Source organism: Schistocerca piceifrons, chromosome 3 (assembly GCF_021461385.2).
Source record: "Schistocerca piceifrons isolate TAMUIC-IGC-003096 chromosome 3, iqSchPice1.1, whole genome shotgun sequence".
NCBI classification, from domain to species: domain Eukaryota; kingdom Metazoa; phylum Arthropoda; class Insecta; order Orthoptera; family Acrididae; genus Schistocerca; species Schistocerca piceifrons.
This window is the reverse complement of record NC_060140.1, coordinates 876,881,794-876,894,185: the sequence shown is the minus strand read 5'-3', so window position 1 is coordinate 876,894,185 and position 12,392 is coordinate 876,881,794. Positions and strand designations below refer to the sequence as shown.

Here is a 12,392-nt window from a genome sequence, read left to right as displayed (position 1 = left end):
CCTCACAGCAGCAGGCCTCGTACTGCACACACTCCAGACAATGAGCAGAGAGTTAACGAATTGGTGACTGCTGACAGACGCATCGCAGTGAACGAATTGTCAGGCTACGTTGGGATACGGGAAGGAAGTGTTTGCAGAATACTGAAAGTGCTGGCGTTAAAAAAGGTTTGTGTCAGGTGGGATCAAATGGCTCTGAGCACTATGGGACTTAACATCTATGGTCATCAGTCCCCTAGAACTTAGAACTACTTAAACCTAACTAACCTAAGGACATCACACAACACCCAGCCCTCACGAGGCAGAGAAAATCCCTGACCCCGCCGGGAATCGAACCCGGGAACCCGGGCGTGGGAAGCGAGAACGCTACCGCACGACCACGAGATGCGGGCGACAGGTGGGATCCGAGGATGTTGGCAGTGGCTCACAAAGAAACAAGAAAAACGGTATGCAGCGATCTTTTGGAACAGTACGACAATGGTGGAGATGAATTTCTTGAAAGAATTGTGACAGGTAATGAAACATGGCTCCATCAGTTTTCACCAGAGACGAAGAAGCAATCAATGGAGTGGCATCATGCAAATTCACCATAGAAAAAAAGTTCAAAACCACACCTTCTGCTGGAAAAGTTATGGCTACGGTGTTTTTCACTTCCGAAGGACTCTTGCTTGTGGACATCATGCCAAGTGGAACCACCATAAATTCTGATGCATATGTGACGACATTGAAGAAACTTCAAGCTCGACTGAGTCGTGTTCGACCACATCGGCAAAAGCAGGATGTTTTGCTGTTGCACGACAATGCACGGCCACATGTCAGTCAGAAAGCCATGGAAGCGTTCACAAAACTCGGATGGACAACACTGAAACACCCACCTTACAGTCCTGACCTGGCTCTACATGGCTATCATCTCTTTGGGAAACTGGAAGACTCTTAATGGAACAAGGTTTGAAGATGATGACTCCCTTGTGCACGCTGCCAAACAGTGGCTCCAACGGGTTGGTCCGGAATTTTACCGTGCGGGTATACAGGCGCTGGTTCCAAGATGGCGTAAGGCAGTTCAGAGGGATGGAAATTATGTGGAGAAATGAAAATATTGTTCCTAAAGGATGTATCTACACACTGTAAAACTTTGAAACATGTAGAATAAAAGATAGATTTAAAAAAAATAGTATGCATTTCTTTTGTAGTGACCCTCGTATGTCTACTCTAGTTCCTTTACCGTATGCGCTACGTTTCTCGGGTGGTGATCTACGGCGTGAACATTTCGACCAAGGTGGTCCCACAGATTCTCGATTGGGTTTAAATTCAGGGGGTTTTGTGTCTAGGGAAATGTGGTAAACTCATCCTGGTGCTCTTCAAACCATGCAGATACACTATGAGATGTGTGAAACGTTTTCCTGCTAGTAGATGCCATAATGCTGAGGAAAACTAAACTGCATGTAGCGGTGGACATTGTCTCCGCAAATATGCTGTGTCATGGATATTTGGTTTAATCCATTGTGCCTTACAGAATGACAAGGCTGCTGTGTCATGGATATTTGGTTTAATCCATTGTGCCTTACAGATTGACAAGGCCATTCAGACAATGCTGCGGAAAGGATCCCCAGACCATACCACTCCCTTCCAACGACTGTTGCAGGATGTTTGCTTTGAGACGTTCCCGCTGTTCACGCTAACGGTCGTCTGCCTAATGGAGCATAAAACGTGATTCGTCTGAAAAGGCAACCTGTCACCACTTAGTGGACGTCCAATTGCGATATTGGCGCCCAAATTCCAGCCTTCGTGTCTGATGAACAGCAGTCAGCATGCACCAGGAGCCTGGTGCAGAGGCCCATATGGAGCAACATTCACTAAATGGTCACTGAGGAGGCACTGCTGGTAGACCCTTGGTTCATCTGGGTGGTTGATCTGTTCAACAGTTGCTCCTTTATTCGCCTGTACGTATTTCTACAGCTGTCATTCACCTGTGGTATCTATGGCCGTTGGTGCACCACAGTCACCACGACGCCGGTTTTCGATAGCGCCATTTTTCCATGCAAGGCATACCTTTACCAAGGAAACATGTGAACAGTTTACAAACTTAGCTGTTTTGGAAATGCTTCCCCCTTGGTCTAAAAGCCAATAGTCATGCCCTTTTGGACGTCAGATAAATGACTCCATTTACACATTTCAAAAATGTCTGCACTGTTTTCCGCATCCCTGACGCGCTTTATATTCTGTCCACTGTCTGATTCGCTGCTGCTGGTGGAATTATTTAACATCGTCTATAAAGATGTCAAAATGCTCATACAGTGTCTACTGTATTCGATAAGTTTACATCCAGTGTTATGTGAAACAATGAAGTTGTTCCCAGAACACCGTCATGCAAAGTTCAGTGTTGCAGTTTTGTAAAATCAAGCTGTCTCTCGCATGTGTGAAATTATTTAAGTAGTCACTTATGTGAAAAGCTATTTTGTTTTTATGTGAATCAATTTGTAAACAATGAATGAATATCATTCCTTTATTCAATGTTCTAAAGCTGTTTTACACTTCATAGTCATATACGTTAATGCGGTACAAGGTAAAAGAAAACATGCCGTTGATTAAATCTTAACAAAACCAGATTGCTGTGGCAATTATACGATGTGCCACAAAACTTTGAACATTACCTTGAACCTAACACTGATGAATGCACGTCTGAACGCTGCTGTAGGCTCAGAGGTACCCACGATTTGCTCAACCACCCCGCCCCTGCACTCCACATACACTAAATAGTGCAACTGCTATTTAAAATAGGATGAGTCAGTTTCACAAACATTATTTCCATCTGTCGCTTACATCCTGGATCTTTAGAGTATATAAGAAGGTTTCATAAAGGGAGTTGATCAGTCCTCTGTTTTATCAACATATAACAATGTAAAATTGATGTTATCTTTGTCTGGTGGTTATAGAGCGAAATTTTAGTGAGAAAAAAGTTATATTTAAGATAGATAATGCGCTTATGATGCACTAACTACCTTGTACAGGACATCTCCTCAGCACTCCATGTGTTTTAGACTACGTAAGAGGTAGATCTGGTAGCTAACCTCTGTTGATAGAAGTTTTTATGGGTAGACATTTGGAACGGTGGAGCAGTGCTTGCCTTAATGTATTCTCTCATTCGTTCCGTACCTTGTCGTTACGTAGACATTATGACTGATGGAATGGTCGTCGTATAATGATCCTTTATGAAAGTTTGTATGGCACTCTCAGCCGGTTTTGTAGCATAATTTGTAGGGTTCCATATATGTTGAATATGTTTACTGTTTTATTTATTTGTGTATTAAATATGTATGAACTTTCAGCACCATCTATTGTGCGTGTAGCAGTCATCAAACTGTTGTATATTCGATTAATGTAGGCATCAAACTTTTGACTGTTAATAGCTGATGTCTTGTGAATAAAGGTTCTGTGGGAAGTGAGCTGCACACCTGTTAATTAAATTTAAAAATTATTAGCATAACACAGCCAGGACACATGACTTTAATTTTCACATCTTTCTAGTGTAAACCTAGTGCATTGTTATGAGTACAAATTTTAATAAGTGCTTTGGTGGTTTGAGACAGGTGTTGTGAGGATACGGAGCATGTTAGTACAGAGGTGGCTGTGGTAAGCCTCTGTGGTCGGTGGTGGTAATGGGCTGGCAGAAGTGAGGTAGCCAATAGTTCACCACTGTGGCCAGGATAGTTGTGGAGTGGTGAGTGGATGCCTGGTAGTCGTCTGACGTGTTGGCATTAAAACATTATTGTTATGACATTCCTATTTTGTTCATCGGCCACAACTGTCATGATGGTACTTTAAGAAGCCAAACCCCCTTGCGACGTAACCCGTGTGTAGCCTGCAGGGAGGTGCAGCCATCAGCTGGAGGCCAGACAGGGTGCAGTGTTGGACCCCCAGAGGTGATTACAGCAGTGATTCTACAAGGACACTGACCACAACAGTGAGCAGCGACTCGTAATGCAGATTAGACTGCTGGCAGCCCAGGACATAGCATGCAGAGGTGCATTCTGAACTATGTCCTGGATCCAGGGTGAGTGACACGGCTGACAGCAGCAGAGGTGGCTGGCCACGCAAGTAGAGGCAAGCAGTAAGGAGTTTTCCTCCACGAGCGATTGTGGATGAATGGCCGCATAGCCACTGGCTCAAGCTATAGGCCACCAGGATAGAAGCTGAAGTAAGCTAAGGTCACAGCATCAGACTTCGTCAGCATCAGGGCAGTGACAGAGAACAGGTAGGGTGACTCATAGACCCACAGACTCATAGAAATGTGGACTGACTTAGGTAAATCCTCAGGACTGGTGGCTGGCAGAATGTGATACCTTTGACTAAAAACGAAGAGTATTTATACGAACCTGACCCACCCTTATTTTGCTACAGCATCAATTTCTATCATTTAAGCCACAGAAAAATCGTGCTTGGATGTGAAGGAAACAGGTAACCAACACAGCAGTTGCTTTGCCTTTCTGCTGATGTTACAATTCTGGTCCCTCAGCTGTCTGTGATTTGGTAATTGCCTGGCGTCATAGCGATAGTTCTTGTATCAGCAGGCTGTCGATATAACAGCATCCAGTCGACTCTGGTGTGACCTGCTTCTGTACTCTCTTGCATTAGCCATGGTAGGTGTCTCAGTTTTACTCAGTTGTGCTCAGTAAATTATTTTGTGGTTCAGCATTAGTAATAAACTTCATACGTTAGAAAGTAATATTCAGTAACAAATGCACATGTATAACTGTTCATTTCAGTTTGGTAGTGGTCCGATTCTATTGCTATACATGTATAAACTACTGGCCATTAAAATTGGAATACCACGAAGGTGACAGGCAAGCAATGTCAAATTAGCAATAACTCTACTACATGATGGGATATGCAAATGATTAGCATTTCAGTGAGACCCCACGAAATAGGTAGGAGTATATTCTGTACGTAAGGGAAAAAACACATAGCCAGTTCTCATTAAGAAATAGCATTTGATGTTGTTTGTAAGAAGCACATTTCAGAATTCGACAGTGGCAGCGGCGATATCGTCGCCTATTGAGACTGCTGTTCATCATTCCATCATACTGCTGTTTGGGGTGGTCGAAATAACAAGACTCTCACGCGAATATGAGAGCGATTGATACAGGAGCGACATATCCAACGCCATGCTCTTTCTCAACGACTCCACTCCACTAGCGCCCGAGAGTCGAGACAGTGTGTTTTCGTTCATGTAGTACCGTATAGGCAGGTCACATACCTTCCATGAAGAAATGGGCTTGTTTACAGCAAGACCAGTATCAACAGGCCCAGTGTGCTGACGTCTGCAGCACTGCAGTCAGTAGGCCGACCACTGTTCTGGCTTCCTTTGAAGTGGTAGCAGAGAGAGTAGCGCCACAAAGATGCGAAAAACAGCAATTACAAACACAGCAGTGGCACCATGTCGTCTTTACAGGCGAGTCCTGGTTATGCAAACAGTATGACGCTGTTTCAGTATGCGGTTGGGTCTGCTGTGTCTCATGATTCATACAGTCTAAAACTCTACTCAAGTTACAAAATAATAATTACTTATGTATTGCTTCTAGCATATCATATGTCAAGGTAAATGTCTGAGTTACAGATATTAACTTCTTATAATTTGGTACTTATATTACTTTTTTAAACTTCTACGGTGTACCTCAAAGAGCTTTCCCCTCAACAGGTAGTCTCACTAGTTTCTAGCGTTACGACTGCATTAGTTTGTGTAAAGACAGTGCTAATTGTAAGACTGCATGACAGTGGCCAGCTCTGTTGCAGTCAGACGAGTAGGCCCTCCCGGAGAACCTGGTAGACCTGGATATACTGGTGGTCCCGGGCCACCGGGGAGGAAGGGCGATCCTGGGCAACCTGGAACACCTGGACCACCTGGAATTCCTGGGCCAGTTGGACCTCCCGGACCTCCTGGACGTGCTGGACCGATAGTGGAAGACCCATCTGCTGCGGTATAATTTTTTATGGTTTATTTTTTATGGTTTGTACTTTTCTTAGCTCCTTGGTCATGTTGTTGTTGTTGTGGTCTTCAGTCCTGAGACTGGTTTGATGCAGCTCTCCATGCTACCCTATCCTGTGCAAGCTTCATCTCCCAGTACTTACTGCAACCTACATCCTTCTGAATCTGCTTAGTGTGTTCATCTCTTGGTCTCCCTCTACGATTTTTACCCTCCACGCTGCCCTCCAATGCTAAATTTGTGATCCCTTGACGCCTCAGAACATGTTCTACTAATCGGTCCCTTCTTTTTGTCAAGTTGTGCCACAAACTCCTCTTCTCCCCAATTCTGTTCAATACTTCATCATTAGTTATGTGATCTACCCACCTAATCTTCAGCATTCTTCTGTAGCACCACATTTCGAAAGGTTCTATTCTCTTCTTGTCCAAACTATTTATCGTCCATATTACACTTCCATACATGGCTACACTCCATATAAATACTTTCAGAAACTCCTTCCTGACACTTAAATCAATACTCGATGTTAACAAGTTTCTCTTCTTCAGAAACGCTTTCCTTGCCATTGCCAATCTACATTTTATACCTTATCTACTTCGACCATCATCAGTTATTTTGCTCCCCGAATAGCAAAACTCCTTTACTACTTTAAGTGTCTCATTCCGTAATCTAATTCCCTCAGCATCACCCGACTTAATTCGACTACATTCCATTATCCTCGTTTTGCTTTTGTTGATGTTCATCTTATATCCTCCTTTCAAGACCCTGTCCATTCCGTTCAACTGCTTTTCGAAGTCCTTTGCTGTCTCTGACAGAATTAAAATGTCATCGGCGAACCTCAAAGTTTTTATTTCTTCTCCATGGATTTTAATACCTACTCCGAACTTTTCTTTTGTTTCCTTTACTGCTTGCTCAATATACAGATTGAATAACATCGGGGAGAGGCTACAACCCTGTCTCACTCCCTTCCCAACCACTGTTTCCCTTTCATGTCCATCGACTCTTATAACTGCCATCTGGTTTCTGTACAAATTGTAAATAGCCTTTCGCTCCCTGTATTTGACACCTGCCACCTTCAGAATTTGAAAGAGAGTATTCCAGTCAACATCGTCGAAAGCTTTCTCTAAGTCTACAAATGCTACAAACGTAGGTTTGCCTTTCCTTAATCTTCCTTTTAAGATAAGTCGTAAGGTCAGTATTGCCTCACATGTTCCAATATTGCTACGTAATCCAAACTGATCTTCCCCGAGGTTGGCTTCTACCAGTATTTCCATTCGTCTGTAAAGAATTCGTGTTAGTATTTTGCAGCTGTGACTTACTAAACTGATAGTTCGGTAATTTTCACATCTGTCAACGCCTGCTTTCTTTGGAATTGGAATTATTATATTCTTCTTGAAGTCTCAGGGAATTTCGCCTGTCTCATACATCTTGCTCACCAGATGGTAGAGTTTTGTCAGGACTGGCTCTACAAAGGCCGTCAGTAGTTCTAATGGAATGTTGTCTACTCCCAGGGCCTTGTTTCGACTCAGGTCTTTCAGTGCTCTGTCGAACTCTTCACGCAGTATCGTATCTCCCATTTCATCTTCATCTACATCCTCTTCCATTTCTATAATATTGTCCTCAAGTACATCGCCCTTGTATAGACTCTCTATATACTCCTTCCATCTTTCTGCTTTCCCTTCTTTGGTCAGAACTGGATTTCCATCTGAGCTCTTGATATTCATACAAGTGGTTCTCTTTTCTCCAAAGGTCTCTTTAATTTTCCTGTAGGCAGTATCTATCTTACCCCTAGTGAGATAAGCCTCTACATCCTTACATTTGTCCTCTAGCCATCCCTGCGTGGCCATTTTGCACTTCCTGTCGATCTCATTTTTGAGATGTTTGTATTCCTTTTTGCCTGATTCATTTACTGCATTTTTATATTTTCTCCTTTCATCAATTAAATTCAATATTTCTTCTGTTACCCAAGGATTTCTACTAGCCCTCGTCTTTTTACCTACTTGATCCTCTGCTGCCTTCACTACTTCATCCCTCAAAGCTACCCATTCTTTTTCTATTGTATTTCTTTCCCCCATTCCTGTCAATTGTTCCCTTATGCTCTCCCTGAAAATCTGTACAATCTCTGGTTCTTTCAGTTTATCCAGGTCCCATCTCCTTAAATTCCCGCCTTTTGCAGTTTCTTCAGTTTTAATCTACAGGTCATAACCAATTGATTGTGGTCAGAGTCCACATCTGCCCCTGGAAATGTCTTACAATTTAAAAGCGGGTCCTAAATCTCTGTCTTACCATCATATAATCTGTCTGATACCTTCTAGTTTCTTGGTCATGGAAAGAGTAATTACTTAATTGTTAGTGAATCGTATTCTAAAATTAAAAAACTCTAAGTTTTAGACATACATGAAGGCTAAATATTGCTGACAGTATACAAAAATGAACGATAAAGTGGAGTGAAATTATAGAGTACAGAATAAAATGAGATTACCACAAGAAACCCTTGAGTTAGATTTGAAAATCGGAATTTATCGCTCAGATTTTTCCTTTGCAAGCCTATAAAAATCGAACCTGGTTCAAGAGATTCAAATGGCTCTGAGCACAATATGCACAATATATATATCTGAGGTTTTCAGTCGCCTAGAACTTAGAACTACTTAAGCCTAGCTAACCTAAGGACATCACACACATCCATGCCCGAGGCAGGATTCGAACCTGCGACCGCAGCGGTAGAGCGGTTCCAGACTGAAGCTCCTAGAACCGCTCGGCCACAGCGGCCGACTAATCGAACCAGGAGAATAGTGCATATGTTACTGGCCAAGCCCGATTTTAGGATGAACTAGTTTCGCCCAGGTCAAACTCGTTCATCCTGTTACCGATAAGATAAAATAGTTTAGCCTAAGTCGAATCGGTTTATCCTGGTTAGAATTTAAATATGGTACATCCTAATCTGAACTAATTTTGCCTAGTCGGAACGCATGTCGCTGCCTGTACGAACGAGGGATCCCCGAATCATCTCTGGCTCGCCCCTCTCGCCTACCAACCGCTCTCTTCTCGCACTGTTCTTTGTTTTGAACGGTATTCTGAATCGACGAGTACGCGTGTTAAGTTGCTGGTTGCGTTTAAAGGATTTTATTATAACCCTAGTATAATTATTGTGAGGCCGTTCATCATGGACGAGCCTTCGTGTAGTAGACATACCAATCAAAAGCTGTGGAGAGAAAAGCTTCTGGAGGAAATTTTGCAGAGTGAAAACAAAATGTCTTCTCATTAAAATGTTTTAGCAGTAGACGAATATGCGGGTTTGGTTGAACAAGTAGAAGATGCGGAAAAATTGGAAAAAAGAACATCATTACAAAAAAGAAGACTGAAACGGTTGGTTTTTTTTTTTTGAAAATTGGAGATGTGAAAAAACTCATTGCATGGTATGAAGTGAATATAAAATACCTTGTTCCAGTTGATGAACCTTACGATGATGTGATTGGCGCTGCTCATATAGCCGTGCGTCATGGTGGTCGCGATAGGATGTTAGCCGAGACATCAAAAAAACATGCCAACATCACAAAGGAATTGGTATGCCTCTATTTATCAATGTGTGATGTTTGTCAACAAAAGAAGACAAAAAAGAAAAGAGGGCTAGTTTCAAAGCCAATTCTCCATTCGGAAATTAATAGCAGATGCCAAGTAGATCTGACTGATTTCCAAACATAACCAGTCGGGAATTTAAAATTCATCCTAGTTTACCAAGACCATCTCACAAAATTTGTTCTCCTTCTAGCGTTAACATCAAAGAGGGCTGAAGAAGAGGCTTATGATTTGAATGATATATTCCTAACTGTAGGGGCGCCGTGCATTCTTCAGTCTGATAATGGCAGAGAATTTGTCAATAATGTTATAAGTGAACCCGCAAAGCTTTGGTCAGAACTGGAAATTGTGCGTGGAAAACCAAGGCACAGCCAGAGTCAGGGATCTGATGAACGTGCCATCCAAGATATTGAAAATATGATAACTTCTTGGTTAAAGGACAACAATTCGACGAAGTGGTCGGAAGGATTAAGGTATGTCCAATTCATGAAAAATCGAGCTTACCACTCTGCCATAAAACAATCACCTTACAAAGCATTAATCGGAATCGAACCTAGAGTAAGACTTTCCACTTCCTCGTTGCCTCAAGAAATCATAAATGATATTCAGGATGAAGATGACCTAAAGAAGGCAATCGAAGATGACAGCAATACTGAACAGTACGAAGACAGTGATGATGATAACATCGTGGAAATTGACGCAAACGACATTCAAAATGCTAGAAAAATTGCGACAGAAAATTTAAAAAAACAAGCTAAAAGAATGAAAGCTTCCTCTGACAAATCCCATCCACCAACTGACAGTGGAGAGAACGTAACCATACCTATTCCAGATGTAGATAGAGGTAGAGGTGACCTTCGAAACATAAGTGGAGTAATACTTCAAAAGACTGATGAGGGCCTGTACAAAGTTGGCACCAAACATGGCATACTTCAAAAACATTATTGCATGTACAATTTTATTAAAATTTTCCATAATTTTTGTAATAAAATATTAAAAAATATTTGTTTTAACTTCTTTTTTATTTTTTAGAACTGATTTCGACGTCTGCATTCAGAAGTTTTTAGATGTGAGAGATGTTAACCAGGATATTGAAATATCTTTAAGGACTGCAGCCTCAAAACATTCTGTTGGATCAGGGAAGGCTTCGTGAAATGTAGTTGCATGAAAAACTGTACAACAAATGCAATTGTAAGAAAAAAAAGTACTCTGCAATTCTAAGTGCCTCCACAGTAAACCTTGGAAAAATAAGTAAATCACCAAATTGCAGATAAGATGATTTCTGTGGATGGATATATGTAGGTCGATCTAGTGATAGATGTGAAATTGCTGATTAGTTAAAAAATAACTAATTAACTATTTTATTTCTATTCCTTTATTCAGTTTACTTTGAAAATCTTGTAGAAGATACAAACTAGGTGAAATTAGTTTAGACTATGACGTACAAGTTTACCCTGAGGCATGTAAATTCTTACTATGATAAAACGATTCGGCCTAGGCTAAACTGTCTTATCCTATCGGTAACAGGATGAACGAGTTCGACCTAGGCGAAACTAGTTCATCCTAAAATCGGGTTTGGCTGTTAACACATAGTCTTTCCAGTTGTTCAGGAAATGACGTATAACTGCAGTTTTTCTGTCAGTCTGAACACTGACTCAGGTAGGCAAAGTTCTCGTGAGCTACAGTGATGCAAGTGCACCCTTGTACATTTTTGTCCATTTTGAGCTCACTCTAAAGAACTACATCTAATGCTTCATAAATAAACAAGTTCAGCGCATTTTTAATATGATGTAACAGCAAATATGATTTTGGTGTTTCTGTTGGGCGTCATCATTTGCCATCATCGTGTTCTTATAAATCCTTACATCTGACTGATTTGATGGTTAAGTATTGGGCTACCCCTGTGATATGTCCCCAGATGCCCCTTCTTTTCGCGTCTGAGAGGGACAGATGGCCTGTAGAAACGATGGAGATTGCTCATGCAAGATTGTCAGTTCACCTGTGCTAATGTAACTCTGAACTCTGCTTACTAACTCTCAGTAAAGCACAGCTCAGTGTAATGTATCCCTCAATTATATAAGACATCGAAACTGTGATGTGTCTCTTGCAGTTTGTCTTATGTGTGGGTGTAGATGAGTGTGTTTGTGTCTGTGTCTGATGGCGTCTTAATCAACATGGTGACTATGGTATTTCCTCATTATAAAGCCTCTATGTATATATTCACAGTGCGAGTGGAGTGAAGACTTGCAGAAACTGGAGCAGAATCTGTACGAGCTGCAAGTGAAGCAAGAGGAGTCACTTCACCAGCTTCGTCTGACATTCGAGGAGCTGCTGCACCAGCTGAGGAGCACCTTCATTGGCTGCAAGTGCAGTACCCTTCGACATGCGTTACCACCACAGTGAACCTGGTTGTTTAAGATGCTGGCTGTATATCCTGAATGCAGTAAGGTGATATGCATTGTGCTGTTGCTGTTGCTTAGATCTAGCGTATTAGCTAATTATCCAATGTTGCTCACTTACTTATTGATTACAGTTTCGTGTTAAGCATATCTTCATATAATAGTGTATTTCTGAAAAATAGAGATTATGTTGAAAATTCAATCAAAAAATCTTTGTATCCTGGCTCAAACTCCCCCAACCCGCTCCACCCCCTCATCACTGTATAGAATTCCATTCTCATGTATTAACTTTACATATAGCAGTTCCAGAATGCATTGCGAACTACTGAATAAAACTGTCAATGCAGTAAACTGTGCATAAACTTTAAGGAGAGAGCTCTATGACAATTTGAAAGGTTTTACTTACCTTGAACTTGAGTGTCAGTGTTCAGGACTTACAGCG

At 41.6% G+C, this 12,392-nt stretch overlaps 1 protein-coding gene across 2 annotated transcripts in view; it reads left to right on the top strand.

Annotated features, from left to right (window-relative positions):
- LOC124789960 (collagen alpha-2(IX) chain-like) overlaps positions 1-12,152 on the top strand; it is a 31,008-nt gene extending 18,856 nt beyond the window's left edge. Inside the window, exons 2-3 of one of the 2 annotated variants that reach the window (XM_047257492.1) lie at positions 5,770-5,972; positions 11,778-12,152. In XM_047257492.1, the coding sequence (XP_047113448.1) occupies positions 5,770-5,972; positions 11,778-11,954 (380 nt within the window). In that variant the 3' untranslated portion in view covers positions 11,955-12,152. The remainder of the gene's footprint in view (positions 1-5,769; positions 5,973-11,777) is intronic. The other variant, XM_047257494.1, reaches the window with a different exon arrangement.
- Positions 12,153-12,392: the final 240 nt, after the last annotated feature.